Source organism: Periophthalmus magnuspinnatus, chromosome 1 (genome assembly GCF_009829125.3).
Source record: "Periophthalmus magnuspinnatus isolate fPerMag1 chromosome 1, fPerMag1.2.pri, whole genome shotgun sequence".
In the NCBI taxonomy this organism is placed as follows: Eukaryota; Metazoa; Chordata; class Actinopteri; order Gobiiformes; family Gobiidae; genus Periophthalmus; species Periophthalmus magnuspinnatus.
Genome location: NC_047126.1, coordinates 18,108,676 through 18,128,928, shown reverse-complemented (window position 1 = coordinate 18,128,928; position 20,253 = coordinate 18,108,676). Strand labels below are relative to the sequence as shown.

Genomic DNA, 20,253 nt, shown 5'->3' with positions numbered 1-20,253 from the left:
CAACAATGGTAATGTCAAATGTCAAAACAACAAAACAAACTTCATCACAATTCTCCCACAAACTATGAGATCTCTATAATGATCAGCTCTAATACCTGCAAAAGTACTTCTCAGAGGAGTCTTCAGACACTACACTTTTATTCCTAATTGAGTGATGTATTTCACAGTGTAACAGTAGTCTTTCTGAGTAAAAGTTTTGGTTACTCATTCCACTGTGAGTATGTCAAATGAAAAAAAATTGAAAAGAGTTGTGTTCCTTCCAGCACTGCTTCAGATTTACATGGAGGTCTTAAATGGACACTGTTCCTTAGACCCAAAGACGTCCATGGGAGCTGATGAGCGGCCCTGTATTTAATTCAACCTCTATAACATATTTTTAATTTATCGATTCAAATGAAATTATATCATAATTATGGAAATTGCACATGTTTTGCCTGTACATAAAGTTGAGACAACTAAAAATGTAAATAATTTCCAGCCAGTATCTAAATTACCTTGTCTTGTAAAAGGTTTTGAAAAGTTAGTTGCAAATCAAGTTACAATTTATTTAAATAAATGCTCCATTTTGAAGTCTTATAATTTGGGTTTCAGAAAAGGGCGTAGTACTGCCACTGAAACCACAAAAATGTAAAATTACATTTGTACAAAACTTGATGATACAAGATTGCGCAGCTCTGTTTATTGATTTAACTAAAGCTTTGATTCTGTGGATCATAAAATCCTCTTGAAGTGTCTGAGGCATATTAGATTTGACAACATCTAATTGGTTCAAAAATGATCTTTCAAACAGAACCCAGACAGTAGTAGCCGATGGGTTTAAATTATTATTATTATTATTTTTACTTTAAGCAAAGGAGTGCCCCAAGGTTCACTTTTGGGCCCACTACATTTTACTGTATCTATTAATGCCATCGGTGGCAATTTAAGAGAAAAGTCACATACATTTATATGCAGATGATGTATGCAAGTGCTCCCTCCCTAAAACTGCAGCAAGAAGTTTTTTTCCTCAAAAAATTATTCAAGTAATGTGCAAGCTACAAATCTTTATAAATGGTGCGCTCATTAAAATAGTGACCACCTACTTTATAGATATCTTGGGTTTTGCCTTGACAAAACTGTGTCCTTTAAAAAATACCTCAAAATTAATTAACAGTTTAAAATCAAAAATATTATTTTATTACAGAAACAAATCTTGTGTCCCATTGAATTACAGAAAATAAATAGTTCAAGCACCTTTCGTTTTGTAGATTATGGAGATATAATATACATGCATTGTTTGTATTTTTCTGTATTTGAACAGGGCACCAATGGAACACAGTGCTCTTATTGTGTCTACGCTTTGAAAATACCAGATTTTAAGATTTTAATTTAAAGGTCTTATGTTACACAAAATGGATACTTGTGTTCTGTTCTCTAAATGCTCTGTTCCTTGTGATGTCGTGTAGTTTTCAAGTTAACAGCTCCTTTCACCTTTAGTTCAGTAGAGATTGGAAATCATCCAAATGATTCTAGTGAAGGTGTATGGAGTTTAAACACTTCCTGTATTACCACATGACATCACAAAGTGGAACAGAGTGTTGAAACAAAACAAAACTCCAGATATGTTTTGATGTTTTGTATTGATGAGGAAACAACATTATAACATAGATCAGAAAAAATTAATATTGGCCTTTCATAGTTTGTCCTTGTAATTTCACTAACATCAAATTATAAAGATGTTGAGAAAAAAAAAGTATAATCTTAGTTGAGTACTTTACCTGAATAGTTTAGAGTCATTTCTTTAACCACTTTAAGTAACAGTACACTTAATTATGTACAATTTTTGGGTACTTTTTCGAACAACCACATAACACCAGCTGCATTATGTTGTGTGTTCAGACTTTTCTTTGGAAATTTGAAAAACAGAAGCAAACTGAAAGTGGTTAGTTCTTCAAGCAAACACAGCAATTATTCCCATGTGAATTTTTATTTATTTATTTATTTTTTTCAGTGAACTCTGGAGAACACTGCGCCAAAATAAATGACCAACGCTTTTTGTTTAACATCCGTGTCCAAAGAGAGATAAATGTAGTTTACAATATGAAAGTTGTAGGTTCAATTCACTGATTTCTTAGGACTTTTGTGTGTTCGTGGAGTTTAGTTTTTTGTTATATTTTACATTTTAAAGATTTTTCCCATTCAAAAGATATATTGCTATTCGCTATGACAACAGTCCACATTTTTAACATAGGGCTGCAACAGTTAATGGACTAATCATGACTAGTCCAATATAAAAATAATCGTAGACAGTGACGTTATAAAGCCAAAATGTCTAAGTAACGATTCAGTATAATATTCAGTATGTAGTAGTATTCCCAAACACGTTGCTACCTGTTTTTCCATTGAACTCTACTTATTCTCTTGTGTAACAGTTTGGCGTGTGTCCGGGTGGCCGTATATGTTGTGTTGTAGTTTTTCCTAAGGTTTACAGTAATATCTCACTGTTCCACCAAATAAGAGGTATGTGGTTGACATCATCTGAGTCCTGGGACGTTGCTGTGACTCTTTCCAGCTTTCGTTGTCACAAATAGCATGGTCTGTTAGATGAAAAGAAACAAAAGAGAAAGATAAGGAGCATATTATTTTGGTTACACATTTCCCAGTACAAGTTTAAACCCACTAAATATTTTCTGTAGTGGTAAAGTAAACAATTTAAAACCCTGTGCTTAGTCATTTCTTACCTGTGTATTTACATAATGTCACTTGTTGTTTTGTCTGTCACACTATCACTAAACACCACTTGGCCAACTTTCCACTGGTACAAAAGCAGCTACTTTAATCACGTAAGGGCTTAACCTGAGGCGGCCCATGGGCTATATTCAGCCCGGTCAGCTCAATCTGGGTCGTATTAACATGCGAAGACTGAGACAGGAGCAGGGCAGAGGAGGAAAGAGACACTAGAGGAACTGGACACAAGGAGCAGGTAAAGGTGAGTTTTACATGTTTCATTATTCTGTAAAATAAGTTGTTTTAATGAGTCTAAATTCTAATCCTGACATTGCCAAAGTTGTGAATTAGGACTTACTACGTAACTTGACTAACTTTAAGCCATGTTGTAATGCTGTTTCCTCCTCTAAAACATACCTGGTGTTGTGTTTTTTACTCTCCACATCTCCAAAGCTCAAAATGCTCTGTTCCACCTTATGATGTCATGAAGTGGTAGTTTTCGCAGCTACATTTTATATTTTATTCAGTAGAGATTGGAAGTTCCAGGGCTAAAATTATCTAAATGATTCCAGTGAAAGTGAATGGAGTTTAAAAACACACACTTCCTGTATTATCACATGACATCACAAGGTGGAATAGAGTGTTTTCTGTTTGAGAAGAAGAACTCGGCCAAAATATTCAAGGTTTGTGTGCTAAACATGTGCGAATGAAACAAAACACAACTCCAGGTATGTTTGCGATGAGGAAGCAACATTATAGCTTAGATCAGGAAATAGAGCAATACGGGTCGTTTAATGTGCGGGAAATATGACAAAAATGTATCACAAAGAATAAATTATGGGCTTTCAAGTGCTATTTAACACCAAAATAGCTGAACTACTTCCTCTAAGCTCCAAATCACTGACATGGGAGGAGGATTGGCTGTAGACCTCTTAAAAAAGACCCAAGCTAATCATTGCACAGCTCTACTCCTAAATAGTAGGACATACTCTGCTGTCATGGTCACGTACAAATCCATACAATTTTATATAGTGTCAACAACTAGATTTGTTTTAATGACTTACTATACTTTAAATTACTTTGTGCCAATTGTGCCCTACGACTTACTTAGCCTCACTTTTGTCAATCGACTTTTTTTCTATAGGATGAAGTCCCGATACCTCCTCTCATGTGTGGACCGCCTCCCAACCATCAATGAAACCCAAGAACTCGACTTGGATGAAGAAGACCTGGACAGTCCCGGCGTTGGCATAGACAGATACAAGGACTCCATTAGAGAACTTTCCCTGCCCCCCCAGCCCTGCTACCCCCTCCACGGCCCACTCAGAGGCCACCATCACTGGGTAACAAGAGCAGCGCCCCCCTGCTCCCTTGTGTTCCACTGCCCCGGGACCAACGCAGCCAATACGCCCATAGAAGTGTCTGACGTGTCCCTCACTCTCACCGGGAGGGCATCCAGATATTTAAACCAGAATGTTATGGACACACTCGTAGGACAGTCAGTATTCGCAGGGCTCTGAACTTTGTTAGAAATTACAAGGAGCTACAGAATAACTACAAGCAAACAGTGATTATTCCCATGTGGCGTCTGGATAATCTGGAGAACTCTGAGCCAAAATAAATGACCAGTGCTTTGTTGTGTAACATCCATGTCCAAATAGGGGTAAAAGTTTGAAATGTGCTGTGCAGTGGTTTACAGTAAGAAAGCTGTAAGTTCAGTTTCCACATAGCTTACGACTTGTGTGTTCATGAAGTTTAGTTTCTTGTTATATTCAACATTTTGAAGATTTTTCCCATTCAAAAGATACATGATTTAGATTTACATTGATATTCTCTATGGCAACGGTCAAGATTTTAATCACTTTGAAAACCATGGACAGAGATAGGGCCACAACGGTTAATGGACTAATCGTGACTAGTCGACTATAAAAATAATCGTAGTTGTATTTTGATCCTCATAATCATTAACTGGACTAAAACACATATGAAAATACCTTTTTAGAAGAAAGACAGTGACATTTTTAAGCCAAAATGTCAAAAAATAATTAAAGATTCAATATAATATTTGGTATGTAGTAGTATGCCCCAACATGTTCATGTTTCTGCCCATTTTTCTGTTGAAATCAATTCATTCACTCGTGTAACATTTTGCCCACATACATTCTGTTGTAGTTTTTCCTAAGCTGTATGAAATAGTATGATGCAATAATATAATATAAGGGTCTACAGTACCACTACGGTAACTACACCTTTATGAGCTTTAGCATGAACCAAGACTTAATTCATGAAGAGCAAATAGTTCATATAACAGCAACTCAGGCTTACTCACTGAGGAATTAAGAGTTAAAGTATTCATGAAGTAGTTAATTCATTAAGTTTCATTTGTAAATATGATCTATTTAGAAGCCTTCAGATGTTATTACTTTGCTTAGAATATTATACGGCATTTTTTCTTTTTCTACTTCTTTTTCTACTTTTTCTTCATCTTTTTCTTCTTCTTCATCATCATCATCATCATCATCATCATCTTCTTCTTCTTCTACTTCTTTTTCATCATCTTCTTCATCATTTTCTTCTTCTTCATCATCTTCTTCCATTTCTTTTTCATCATCATCTTGAGTGTTTTCAGACAGATTGAAGGAGTGTGCATTTAAAACTAATACGAGTGAATTGTTGCTGCCACAGATGCATTATTCATTTATATTATTATATTACTGTTTGTCAGAGTCACTAAAACTGTGGATTTTCTGTTATATTTCTCCCCCATCTCATATAACGTTATATTATGACTGTTTGCATATTAGCAATTGTAGTTTTCAAAAGGCATTACACTACAGGCACAGCAGAACAAAAGTACTAGTACAAGTAAGTTAGACACAGTTTTGTGGAAAATATAAATGTAAAGTTTTAATGGAGTCAATGGAGACATGAGTGATAGCCTTATATAATTGTTTTTAGTCCTATTTGAGAGCTGTTGTTAAATTCAGATCTACCCTTCTTAAAATGGCTGCAGTTTATGTGAAGGATACATGTACACGACACTTTAGAAATATATTTAAAAATGGCTGGATGAAAAGAAATCAAATCAAGTCAAGTTTATTTGTATAGCACATTTAAAAACAGCCACAGTTCACCAAAGTGCTTCACATACAACAATAAACCCCAATGCACAATACGCAAGAAAATAGCAAGAAAAAACAGGTTTAAGACAGATTTAGGCTCAAAATAATACCACTTGTGCAAATAGTAGTGTCTTCAGCAGACTTTAACCATCAGGACTCCTCAGACACTAGTGCTCTGCTAAAGATAGACCAAAGATCACAGAGAAGGTCTTGTCTTATCTGGAGGTCAGTCTGGAGCGAGGGAGACAGGAGAGGGGAGTAGCTGGACCACTGACCTCAGAGCTCGACTGGGCGTGTGCGGCTGTAGGAGCGCTGTCAAGTAAGGTGGGAAAATGGATTCTAAAATTGACAGGTAACCAACAGAGGGTGGCCTGCACTGGGGTAATATGTTCCCCCCGGGCCTGTTTAGACATCACCAGAACAGACCGTCTAAATACATGACCTGTTCACATGTTTTGAGTGTCTAAAACTTATTATCCTTTTCCCTTTTCAACATGTTTTTTTTTTTTTTTTTTTTTTTTTGCAACAACTCCTTAAGTTTCGCTTTCCCCTAAACACAGCTAATATGTGGAAACGATCTCCAGCTGGGACTTGGCAGACTGCAATGAAATTCGCTCCAATGAAAATGTGGAGGAGGAGGGGGAGGGAGAGAGAGGGATGTGGAGGAGGAGGGGGAAGGAGGGATGGGGGGTCTGGAGCGGGAGAGGGAGGGGGGACAAATTCCTTTTTCCTACGTCATCAGGTCAACAATAAGGACCAAGGAGGGGTGAGGAGCAGTGAGGAGAAGGAGCTCTCACTGGTTTTGGTAGATCCAAATCCTCCTAACCAGCAGCGGGAACAACAGATACTACACATGCGCCTTCCTCCACTACTGCGCTGAGTGTAATGAGAATTATATTTAAACTTTCTCTACATTCAGTGTTTTCATCACAACGGTAGCGTACATAAATAAAGTGACTAGATGAGTGAAATGACTGCTGTTGAATAAAGAGCTGTGTTAAACCTGCACACTTATGATCTCTGAAAAGTTTACCTATGAGCCACCTCCAACACAATACGAGCACAAGAGCAGAGCAGGTTAGACTACATATTCTTCAGACTCACAACCCTCTGTCACAGAAAGAACAACTATATTACACTGAATCCTGTCCTTTAGTCTGACAGCAGCTGACCCCATCAGCCACACAAGGAGCCAGCAGTTTTTTCAGGCTTATAGTTTATGTAAATGAGCCATGTGGTTTTAAGTTTCATTTCTGTTAAATGTAAATAAATCTGCATTAAACACATTATAACATCAAATGGGCTGATGTGGCTCTATAGTACTTATGCTTAGTATGTTAAAAAAGGTAAATTAGTTTATTTATGTAGAAGATTTTAATCCATAATCTGCTGCAGTGTATAACTTGTAAATGAATACTTGAATACTTTTGGTTTGATCTAACGTCTGGGCCAGTGATAAGAAAAGAAGGCACATTTTGGATGTGGCGGATGTCTGGAAATGCTGTCCAAATGTTTTCTTATATTGAGCAACACACAGACCGTCATATAGCTGTTCACTGGAAAAATGCATAAGGCACATCATTTATGGGAAGTGGAAACTCAGCCAAATGTTGTTACGGTCAGATTTGAGACAGATTTTACATTGGAAAGAAGCAAAAACATGACTTTTCAAGGTAAACAATGTACCAATAAAGTACTTAAAGGCACAGTATGTAAGTTTTTCACAAATATAGACTAAATCAAAAGCATATATTTTATTTTATTTTTATTTTGGTTGCACTTATTGCAAAAAAACATTTGTCCTTAATCTGAGCAGGCTTGCATCTCCACAAACCTGACTCTTTTTGAACCTGGAGAAGGGACTCCTCTTCTCTCCTCCTCACACCTGAAATATTCAAATTAATAAATAATTTTCCACAATATGACATAAAACATAAAGCTTGGAGAATGTTCCAAAGTACGGCTTTAACCTACTATGTGTTACATGCTGTGTTTTTAACGTTAAAATAACTCCCTTAAATTAAAGGTATGAAGATGCTCAATGAAGATTTGTTTAACATACAAATGGTAAACTGTGTGTTCATGTGGAAACTTGTATTGTGTCGTGTATATAAAGTAACTGGACAGTGAAAAAGTAATCTGGCTTGTATATGCAGTATTATATAACTTTTGACTTTTTTTACTTTTCAAGATCACTCTTTCACTCATCACATTCATGCACAGGCAAAGTGTTGCAACAGAGTGATTTTAATTTTGTTTAGTTGATTGATGAAAAAAGAAAGTGTTGCTTAAAGCCACACTTTCAAAACCACATCAATACTGGGACTAAACTGCCAAATCAAGTCTGTGTCAAGACTAAACCAGGATCAAACCAGGACAAGAGACGATGACTGAAACACACAGGTCTCCACACAGTGAAGTAGAAGGACACAAATCTTCAGCTTAGATCTCATTAAACCCAAGTGCAGTGGACTCAGGTCTGTGTGCGCCGCAGCTGATATAAAACAGATTTGGCTGAGGCCTGTAATTCCTCCAGGAACGCTGAGTTGGATAAACAGAAGGCCCTCGACATGTGAAAGGATTGTGTAAACTCAGTTTGAACAAATCCACATTTATCAAGACATTATTAAAACTGCGTATATTTGAAAGATTAACAAGTACAAAACCTTTATGTAATCAGTAAAACTAAACACAATTTCCACAATGCACATTAAAGGTGTACTATGCAACTTTTCTGGTGAAGTCTCCATGGAGATGTTATTGCTTTCTCTGGACTGTTCCACAGAATGACATTGAATTCATATACCTTGCATTTATTCAATTACAGGCATAGCAGGTGTATTGCTAAACATACACTGTGAAACATGCATTCTCAGTGTGAGGAGGGGCGCGCCTCTCCACAAATCTGACTTGTAACAGGGCCTAGTGTCGTCACCTGTCTGTCTAAAAGGAGATTGACAAGTTTAATGCCAAACTGTGGAACATCCTAAGCAAAGCAATAATATCTTCATGGAGACCAGCAAGTGGAAGACTCTAAAACGAGTTTGTGCCCAGTGGGATCTGACGTGGTCGTAAACATCATCACAACAAAGAGCCAAAGAGCAGCCTTTGACCCCTCCTGTGGATATCTGCAGATCACAGAAGCTAACAAGTAGCAGATTTTTTTCATTTGTACCAAAATGACCATGAATAGTTAAGAGCTCCAAAAAGTCATTTTACATAATAGGTCTTCTTTTCAGTAAATGATGTTACATGACAACATCTCAAGTTTGGGTGGTTGACATTTGTGGTTTTACAATGGAAAAATCTCACGTAGTCCAAACAAGTGTTGTCACTGGCAAACAAATGAAAAGCAGAGCCGTATCTAGATGTTATGCCATTGGAGTTGCAAATGGGATTTTTGGTTAGGTACTTACCAAGTTTGCTCAGGAAAATGACTTGCTAGTTACAGGGCTGGCATTGTATGAGATATTCAGTACAGTACAACCACAAGGGCCTGTACACCATCTTTTCCATATAGTTACGGTAAATAGCAGCTCTACAGATCAAAATAAGTTCACTGTGTGCTGTGTGCAACTAAATATAAGGCGTTGTATTTTTGGAGAAGCAGAAAGTGTGCAGTTAACATGCTGGTTCTTGTTATGGTCTGTGAAAGTTTTGGAAAGCTCTTATAAACACATGTGGTAAATAATTAGGATGCTTGGAATGCATTAGGCAAGTGAGAAATAACTTAGGACCACTGCGAATTGTTTAAACTAGTTCTGTTTTTTTATGTGCTTTTAAGACAGTAAAAATCAGGTTGTATCATTTCATAGACTTCATAGATCAAGCCTAGAATCAGACAAAGTTTAAACATTTGTAAATATTTGTACATTGTTGACTGAATGACAGTTAAAGTAATGAACAGCTACATTGTAATAAAGCTATTGCGTTGTCCATTCTGTCTAGATTTGAAAAATGTCCAAATTGGATAATATGTTGCATGAAGACCCTGGAAATTGAGGGTCCACCACATTGTGTCCATGGAAATGTTATTACTTTGCTTAGAATATTCCACGGCATGGCATTATCTATATAAAATGTGCAAAAATGGGGGGAAAGTACAGTTTTATTACAGTTTTGAAATCTGGCAAACTCTTGTCCAAACGTGCCATCTGTTACAGAGGGAACAGGAAAGATTTTAAGGTTGAATTCTCATGTTTCTGAAAATACAACATGGTCCATTAATAATGTTTGAATGTTTGACACCGAGAACTGTTCTGTTGATATGACCTCAGCCCTGAGCTCCGACTGCTGTGGCTCACTGCACAAATACAGGCACGATTATGCAAGAATATATAAAAACGAAAGAAAAATATACACTACAATGGTCTTTTTAATGCAGCATTATTATTTGGGATTAAACTATAAGATATCTTTGCAGCTTGAGCACATGTATTTATCCAGCAAAATCTTTTAATGAACTGTGAATGTAGCATAACTTGTGGTTAGTAGTAAAACCTTGTCCAGCAGTGAAATGCAATAAAAACCTGATCTCCAAAAGAGACAAAAGAGTAGTTCAAACTCAATACATGTGTGTTTACTTTCTATGGGGTTGAGCTGTTACCAAAAGCCTGACGCAATTCATATGATATTTAGCTGCAGAAGAACAAGAAAACAAGAAGGAAATAAAAATTGTTGTGATGATCATCTGGCAGTTACAACGGAGAAGATCCTAAGTCCTAACTCTCTGCAACTCAACAATGGGTGGGCACATCTGGTTCTGAAAGTAAAATTCCCAAAACGTTACTGGAAGAATTTGTAACTTCTCTGGTAGAGGGGACATTAGCTTTCTGTTTCATGGAGACACGCAGGGAACGTCTCCAGGTCAAGTTACATTCATTTCTATGGAGAGGGGACTTTGCTCACAGAACGCATGTTTTTCAAGCTATTTTTGAGACACGCTAATTGATTAAATGCAAGATATGTTTAATACCTTACAGTGAAAGGTTACAGGAAAAGCATGCAGACTGACCCTCCACTAGAACAGTTACACAATGCACCTTTGAAGTTTATTTGTCCATTCCTTATTCACAGCCGATGATTAAAAGCAAATTTAAAAGGGAGCTTGCAAGCAAATTGTGCAAGCTTCACTCCTCCATATCAGCCATAAGTCAAAGAATGCATTCATACAAATTCAAATTCTGGGAAAGAACCTCTAAACTTATGACTTGAGGGTCACTGTGATTCTACACCACCCTAACTACCAACTCCATTTGAGGCCCACAGTCATAATAAGCAGAAGAGGTTGAATAAATTAACCTAATTCGAGTAACTCACCCCACGTCACTGTAAACTGCTGAGGTTAAACAGATACATAAAATTGGAAATGCTATAATCATAATGGGAGGCAGGGTATTGTATGCAGCACTATTGTATTGAGTTTGGAATAAAACTAACCGTGAACCTGCAGTCTGGAGTAAATTAGAGTGGTACTTTTGCTTTTTGTCACTGATGTGAAATACAACAGAGACGAGTGAGTCAAGAATGTCTCTGTCTGTAATGAGAACAGCTTTATTGATCCCACGGCTTGGACACATTAAGTGAGGTATTTCAGATCTGCTCCGTTGGTATTGCTTAACTTTCCATGACTCCAAACATATTTTATTTATTTCCTTTTAATGCCATAATACAGCGTTGGCAAAGTAGTCCTTACTTCACTGTGTTATGACCATGTTATATAGTTATTATTGTGTTGCCAAGTGGACAATAAAGGCTTTAATGGGACTGTGCAATGTGCTATGGTTGGCGATTATTGCATATTACCACTTTTGTTTGCTGCAAATTATGTCATTTTTACATGGGCTCAGTCACGTAGAGTGGTCCTCCCATAACAGAAGGCTGAATGGGTAGCGGTAGTGGGTAGATCCAAAGGTTGGCGGTTCAAATCCCACTCTCGACATCAGATCAGATCTACTGAACCACTGGTTGGCGGTGGGATGCCAGCTTCCACAGATGAATCCTGTTGTTGTGTCCTTGGGCAAGACACTTAACACTGGTGTATGATGTTGTGTGGGTGAGTGGGTCCTTGATGTAAACCATTTTGAGTATTGAGGGCCTTAAAATATATATGGAAAATATATAAAAATGTGATTGTATTAGCATTTACTATATGATGAATCCTCCACAGAGTACTGTAGTCCTGATCAAGCCGAGATCAAGATCTTGGGACAATTAAACATTACCTTAATCTAAGACAAGGAAAAAAAAAAAAAAAAAAAAAAAAAAGGAGCCTGGAGGTATTGTAGAGAGTCTGTTGCAGATTGGCATGCTTTCATCAGTCAGTCCCAGGGCAGCAGTACAGAAGGATGATATACAGTAAACTCTGAATAGTGATGAGTTAGTAGAAACAGAACAATGTCATTCTCAAATCTAAACGTGTACTTTGAGACTTCTTACTAATTTTTACACACCACATTCATACTTGGCAAAGGTAGGTGAAGTGTCTTGTCTCAGGACTGTAGCTACCCCGTTGTGGCACCTGGAATCCCCTGCAGTCTCCCATCCAAGTGCTAACCAAGCCCAACCCTACTTAGCTTCTGAGCTCGAGCCAACCATTCATAAAAAATCTGTTTAAGGAAATAAATAATGTGTTTAGGTTTAGCGTCCTCTCTTATCATCTTGTAACGCTCTCTTAACAGTTTTCAACACTTGTCCAAACTACTTAATGACTACTGTCCCTCACTGACAGGCCTTCATCCTCTGGCAGAGATGTGTTGTTTAATTCTGAGAAACGGTAACTCTCCCACGTTAAAGAAAAATTCATGTGCAAGATCTGACATGCCACAGAAGCTTGCAACAGTTTTAAATACACACAGGACGCCTATCAAACTCATCAACCCATTATTATGTCTTAGTTTAACTTTGAGGTTTTTGTAAATGAGTTTGTTTTGTGAATGTACTTTTTAATCGATGCAAACTTTGAATATCAGGTATTTTGTTTATAATAAAAACGTATAATAATTTATGGCTTACCAACTGTTTATTTGCATGTGGTCAGTGTGACATTCCACTGCAGTAAATACAGGAATCTGTGGTTTACTCATCACTTATTCCGACCATTCTGCTCACATTATTCACATGCAGTAGACAAACAAGTGTGTCTGTGGTGACCTAGTTCCACAAGGTCTCATTTTCAAAGTGGCTTTCTCCCTGAATTACCAAGTGCAGAGGAATGCTGCGCAATTACACAGAATCAACAACAAAAGAGAAAGTTCACTTCAAACATTTTTCCATATAGTCACATCAAGTTAGAGCTATTACAGAGAAAAATAAGGATTAATGAACCAATTTGTGATAAGTGACCTGACTCATAGATAGATTAGCATAATTGTTGCAACATCAATGTATTTTACAAAGTTTCACAACTTCTTAAAGATAAACTAACTTGGTGGGGGTTCATCCCTATTGCCTCCACTGTTCACAGTATGGCATGAAATGCTCTTGTGGCATAACCTGTTTGTATCCATGGAAACAGATGCATTTAAAAGTTCCATTTAACACAAAACTGACTCTTGTGAGTTTTAATGTTTTAATATTAACTCACCAAAACATACCTAGAGTTGTGTTTTCTTTCATTCACATGTTTGAGTTATCCTTTATTATTAGTCTGTCTACATCTCCAAAGCTCAAAATGCTCTGTTCCACCTTGTACCGATTTGTCAAATAAAGAATAAAGAAAGAAAGAAAGAAAGTGCTAGTTTTCAAGTTAACAGCTATCTTTTGTCTTTATTTAGGTAGAGACGGGCAATTCCAAGGCTAAAATCATCCAAATGATTCTAGTGAAAGTGTATGGAGTTTAAAAACACAGTGGAGCACTTCCTGTATTGCCACATGACATCACAAGGTGGAGTAAACTCAGCCTGAATATGCAGGATTTGTGTGTTGTGTGTCCAGGTCTGTTTGTGATGAGGAAACAACATTATAACATAGATCAGAAAATAGCGTAATACGGGCCCTTTAATGTAAAACTTTACAAAATTCCAGACAAAGCAACAACATGCATGGAGCCAAGCATGAGGCTGACCCTCCACCATAAAAGTTACACAGTGCACCTTTAAGCATTGCCATTTCAAAAACTTATACTTATATTCAACTTTTTTTTTTAACCTGTATAAAATTATAGCCAAAATATGCCCCCTATATGGTTTCATTATTAGAAATTCTCTAGATTAGATTAGAATTAAATCTACCATAAAATATATCAGCTTTGGTGCCTTCATGGTGGTGACTTGTCAAAATGCCAATAAGCTTGCGTCAAAGAAATGTGTTGTGCAATGAACACGTATTACTCATGCAGTTTTATTGGCTGTTCTTGCATGGATAAAAGTTTGGCCTGAAAAATACTTATAATCAAACACACACAGTGAAGTTCATCAAGGTAAACTAAAGCTGTCATTCAGTTTTAAATGTTTAACTGTAAATGTCATTGTCTTTTGCACAAATCCCATCAGACATGATTGAAAGTGCCTGGAAATATAACTGATAGAGGATCTGTTTTATCTTGCTGTTATCAACATCATAATTTCATGTCACTGATATCATGAATTTGTACTTTCTATGTTGTGGGAAAACAACTGTAATAATGTTATAATCATATCATACTAAGTCTATAGCTTAATTGTAGCTTTCATTCAAAAAAAATGACTTGTGGGTTGATAATTATGACGTGTCTTTGAGCAACACACATAAACTGGTGTGTCAGTGTGACTGTGGTGATGAGACAGTCTAACGGCATAAAATGAACAAAACATTAATGTTGATAATTGTGGTAATTGCAAAGATAATCATCACTTTACATATCACCAGATGTGCACTTTACTGTGATGTTTTCTTCTGGACCAATGTTGTTTTCGCTTACAGCAAATAACAGTTATACACTGTCTGGCCAAAAAAAGAAGTTGCCACCTGGATTTAACTAAGCAAATAGGTTGGGGTTACTGCAGTTGGTCAGGTCTAGGCTCAGCAACAGTTTGTGCTCAAAGAATGAGGTCAGCTGACACCTGAATATACTGAATGACCAGGTTATTCCATCAATGGATTTTTTCTTCCCTGATGGGCATATTCCAAGATGACAGTGCCAGGATTCATTGGGCTAAAATTGTGAAAGAGTGATTCAGGAGCATGATCATTTTCACACATGGATTGTCCACCACAGAGTCCAGACCTTAACTCCATTGAGAATCTTTGGGATGTGCTGGAGAAGGCTTTGTGTGAGACTTTGTGTCGACCATCATCAATGCAACATCTTGGTGAAAAATTAATAAAAATAATCTTGTGACATTGCAGAAGCGAAATCGAAACAATGAAACAGCGAATGCGTGCTGTAATCAAAGCTAAAGATGGTCCGATGAAATAGAGTGTGTGACCTTTTTTTTTTTGGTGCCGACTTTTTTATGGCCAGGCAGTATATAATAGTTGTTTACACTTGGAACTTGTTCATGATTTCTAATGTTTCAGTACATGACACCTCGTATTTCCATAACAACTTTATACTGTCAGAAATTGTAATCATTATTGTGATATTATGGTTAATGGCACTTATTTTGGTTATGATAACCATGACACCTAATTTCAATATTGTCCCATGCTTAAGGGTGTGTAATGTCAGTCTGAAGTAGTTTGTACATCATTAGTATAAGTTTCCCTTGTACAATCTTCAGTACATTATCTCTGTTGTAAAATACTACAGATGTAACTCATTTATGACTTATATTGTAAGTTTGTTTTCTTTTCTCCAGTGGCTTAGTTGATATAATATAATTGCATTTTTTGTGGAATACCAATACTTAATTTTAATATTCTTATTTCTATAGCTCTATAACTTTGACTAGTCAGCTGCATGTCTGTAATGAAAATCATTTCTGTGAATGGATGAATAAACGTAATTCTCATTCTTCTATATTGATCATAAGTTCCAATCCTAATATCTTCACATTATTCAGTAAGAGCTGCTATGCCAAGTCAATTTCTCATCTGTGAGATTAATAGTTGTATTCTATCTGGTCTGACAGTCCCTTCCTCCAGCCCCCTGTCTGTGCACTGCTGGCTCACATGTTCCTGGAGTTCAGTGTGAGTGTGTCTTCCTGAACATGTTCGGACACAATCATCTCTCCAACTTTTCTCATTATGAGTCACGATGTTTACACTCTCCCTGCGGGAAACTCACCCAGCCAGGAAGCTACTGCTATCTTTAAACTTTCACCGAGCTCCTGTGCACTGCAAACAACTAAATTTTGACTTCCCAATATTGAGTAGTTTTGACTAAAGAGGTATTAACTTGATGATTTAGCTTGTTTCAAAATCAGAAAAGTTCTTACTGCCAGTGACGATGATTAACATTCACAAACTTGCTTTGGCAATATGGTACAACATAAAACAGCAAATAATAATAGTCGATATAAACAATGATAATAAAAATATAGTGTTAATAATTAAGGAGTTGAGGCTAGAAGTGAGGGTTAGAGCATTAATTAAGCAGTTACTAAGTCTGAATCATGCTTAAAAAAAAATTTTCATTATAAATCAATTTCATGTTTTATTAAGACTACCTAGTTATTATACAGTGCTAGTCCAACTTTTCCAATACACCAAGATTAGATCACTATTCTGAAGCCAAGTCATCTTAAACAAGGCTAAATATTCAAATTCTGCACTGTGTGAATCGCTCCTCTGCTTGCATTCCTGATTCTGTCCCGAGTGTGGAAATTCCAAAGAATGCTCCCTCTGCGCAGGTTTGGCTTGACGGGAAACAGCCGGGAATCTGGTCAAACCCATCCCCTACTTCGTATAAAAGGAGATGTAACTCTTAGCATAGCATCATTCCACTCTCACTGGCTTAAGAAGATCTATAGCCTCCTCTATCCATCTGTGGACTGTGGTCAAACATGTCTGTTCCAATGACAAGACTTGCATTTTTCCTGGCTGCATTGGCTGGAGTTTGGGTTCAAATCTACCAAGGTAAGTTTTAAACACTTCATAGTATTTTTTTTTTTTACTTTATAACAACGCTATACTGACTAATAACACTTTGCTATTTTGTTTTTATAGCCCAAAGTATCCAAATGCGTTGCACTTGTGCAAAAAGTGTGAAATATGCAACCAACATAACAGATTTTAAAGTTATAGAGAGACGGTCGGGTTGTGATAAACCTGAACTTGTGTAAGTAAACCAATGCATGACAAATTTCTGAACAAATCTTTTATGAATTTAGAGTTTTTGAACATAGTTTTGAATATGTCTTTTTGCATTGTTTTTAGTGTTACAGTAGCTGTCGGTAACAACTCAACTGAACTTTGCCTTAGCCCGGATGGAAAGTTGGCTAAAGCTTTCTTCAGATGTTGGGAAAAGTAAGTAATTTAGAACTTTATTCAAATTTTAAATGCAGTGTTTTCAACCAATCCGACACATTTAAAAGTATTTAGTTTGCAAATTTAAAATGGACTTGCATCATTTCATAAAACAGCTTTTTCTAGTAAAACCCAGCAATATAGTACTGTTTTTGTCATTTTTTATCTGCATATATACAAAGAATCTTTCCGAAATGTAATCATTGTTTTATGAATGCTTTGTTAGTTACCCCATAATACACACATACACGCAAAAAAGGTTATAAATATATCCAATCAGCTATTTGAGCAAACAGTAAACATAAATAAAATGGTTTGGTTGTTATTCCTTCTATAATTAGTGATGTTAACTGCTTACTAATTGGTTGCAGCATCCATCCATTATGGCATTCTTACTTGGCATTTATGAATTGCTGGATCTACATTGCAAACCACTTATGAGCTTTTACATTTGCTTCTGGATTGAAAATATTTGAAGGAAATTGAGCCAAAAATCAGTTTAAAAGCCAAACCAAAACCAAACTGTCAATTTTCAGTAAACATATAACTCATGTTTTAAGGCTGAAATCCCTCCAGATGAGATTAACACAAACGTCCTTTATGGCTCACAATTCCAGATGTTTCCCATTATGAATCCCTGGCCTAACCCGTGACTTTCTCTCTTTCTTTCTCTTTTTTCTTTTTAGTAGAAACAAAAACGAGACCCGTAAGCATGAGTGCATTGACCGAAAGAAGAAGCCAGAGAAGTGACTGCGCAGGGGGTGATGGGAGAATATCCAGCATGAGGGGCCCTTTTTGGGGCAGATGTATCCGGAAAAGTGTCCTGAAGTTGGGGGAAGAGGTCTGGATAAGGGGCGCTTTGGGACAGGACCTGAGGGAAACTTGTGGGAGGACAATGATTAACATCTGGAGCAGTAAAAAAACATGAGATGTGTTTAAAAAGCAGCCAGTCTGTGTGTGAAGGCTACATGTTGAAATGCACTGTAATGTTAAGGAATATAGTTATTTATCAGAGCTATTTATTATCAAATATTTTATACGATTTATGCAAATGCAGCACTGTAAATAAGTGTTTTTGATAACATTTTTGAATTATAACTTTTTAATAGTGAGCCATTGTAAGCAGTGTATTTCCGGACCAGCTTTAACCACTCTTTATTTTTATTTTTTTTACATATTTGTCTTGAAAGATTGTATTTGCTACTGTAGTCTATACTGTTTTCTTGTGCTTATCCATAGGCAGGGAAAGTTACACAATGTCATTAGACAAAGTAGCAGCTGGTCTGCTGTATTTGCCCTTACAACTTAATGTGGCCATTTTATTTTTTATACGCATACATTCTTTTTAATAAAAGTGGTTTTGAGACAACTAATTTTCAACTTTGTTTATGCTTTGTTTATACTGAATTGTATTTTCTTTTTCATCGATGCTGAATTCAACTAAGTGGAAAACTCAGAAAAACAGGGGTTGGTACCAAATCTACTCTTCGAAGTCTAGACAAACAAAGATAGTTACAACAGGAAGGGCTTTGGGATGCTCGAAATCCTCTACAAATTCAACACTCAACAAATTAAAGAGAAAACACACTCACATTCAAAACCCATACATTTAATTTAAAGGTGCACTATGTAACTTTCGGACGCAGAGTGTGCCACCAGCTTGTCTCCATGGAGATGTTATCGCCAAATGTTCCACAGTACCTACCAGGCTTACAGTAACAATGAAGTATGAAAAGTTAGATATGCTGCTAATGCTGCTATTTAATTAAATTTAGACTCAAAAAATTGTTTGTGGGTTGAGTTACAATGCTTTTTTCCTCATCTATTCTCAATTATTTTTCATACGCATGAATAGCAAAGTATAAAAATAAAAATGTCCGACAGCAGCCATGTCAACAGCTTGTCTGATAAAGGTCAGATGGGGTGAAACGCAGTTGGCCAGTTTTGTGTGCTGAAGTTAAATTTAAATCCATTTAAACTTCTACCAGTGAATGATAGCAAATAACATCTGAGTGCATCAAAGTCGTTTTCATGTTTTATTTCATTGGTTTTAGTTAGAAAATAACTTGAATTTTTTGCAGCTGCCTCTTTCAATCCCAATCAATTTTAATACGTTTTGTTAATTCGCACAGCCGAACATTTACACCATAACTGAATCAAATCGCTCCACACCACAGCTGTTCTGCCCGGGTTCACAGTGACTTTGTTGAAAGAAACAGTGAATAGACTGTTTCAGACATGTTGTTTTCTTATGAGGAGAGACGGAGGAATTTTGCATGATCACAGTGAAACATTAGAAATATGGTCCCAGCTGTGAGGAGCAGCTGCAGCGACTAGAGGACAGTGAAATACCACCATGGCTCCTGCTGTCCGGAACAGAGATGAAATGGATTTAAACTTCCACAAAGTAACAGACACAGAGAAAGAGAGGCTACACTTTGCACTAAATTAGTGTCAGACCTTTGAAATAGATTTAGAGCATTTTTCAGATCCTGGATTCATGGCAAATACTCCAATCCACCCAAATCGTGATACTGTGACAACTGCTTCCGGTAAAACGTATCACAAACACACCACAAACATCACCCAGGTTAGAGACGTTACACTGACTTACTTTCCTTTCCTGGAGACTGATGCTAACTTTAATCTAACCTAAACCAAAGCCCTACTTTAGACCATATCTTTACTTTCATGTTGTTGATGTAATAATAAAGGATTTACGCTATGCTTTATGTCCCCATAAGCAGCAGGACCCCATGATATGAGTGTGTATCGCTGATTTCAGGTGACATCACAACATTATATGGGTCTATATTATTTAACCCATTACAACCCACTGGTCACACTTGCTACTACATTTGTTACTGTGTATATTTTCAATGTATTTCCTGCATTTTCTGAAAGAATAAAGGATTAGAATATGTAATATCACATGTGTACTGTAAATTGTCACATGACCAGAGATGGTTATGTAAAAGTTACCCTTTGAGGAGAAGATGACATTTCAGAATTCTCTCAAATAAAATGGGAGCAAAGT

General features: G+C 36.7%; 1 protein-coding gene across 2 annotated transcripts; it reads left to right on the top strand.

Moving 5' to 3' along the window:
* Positions 1-16,691: 16,691 nt before the first annotated feature.
* Positions 16,692-18,580, top strand: LOC129456355 (C-X-C motif chemokine 9-like). 2 transcript variants are annotated; one of them, XM_055222774.1, is made up of 4 exons: positions 16,692-16,826; positions 16,917-17,028; positions 17,127-17,216; positions 17,906-18,580. In XM_055222774.1, exons 1-4 carry the CDS (start codon positions 16,754-16,756, stop codon positions 17,964-17,966), a joined length of 336 nt encoding a protein of 111 aa, XP_055078749.1. In that variant the 5' UTR covers positions 16,692-16,753; the 3' UTR covers positions 17,967-18,580. The 2 variants fall into 2 exon arrangements, with proteins under 2 accessions (XP_055078749.1, XP_055078744.1); XM_055222769.1 differs by having other exon boundaries at positions 17,903-18,576.
* The last annotated feature ends 1,673 nt before the right edge of the window (positions 18,581-20,253 follow it).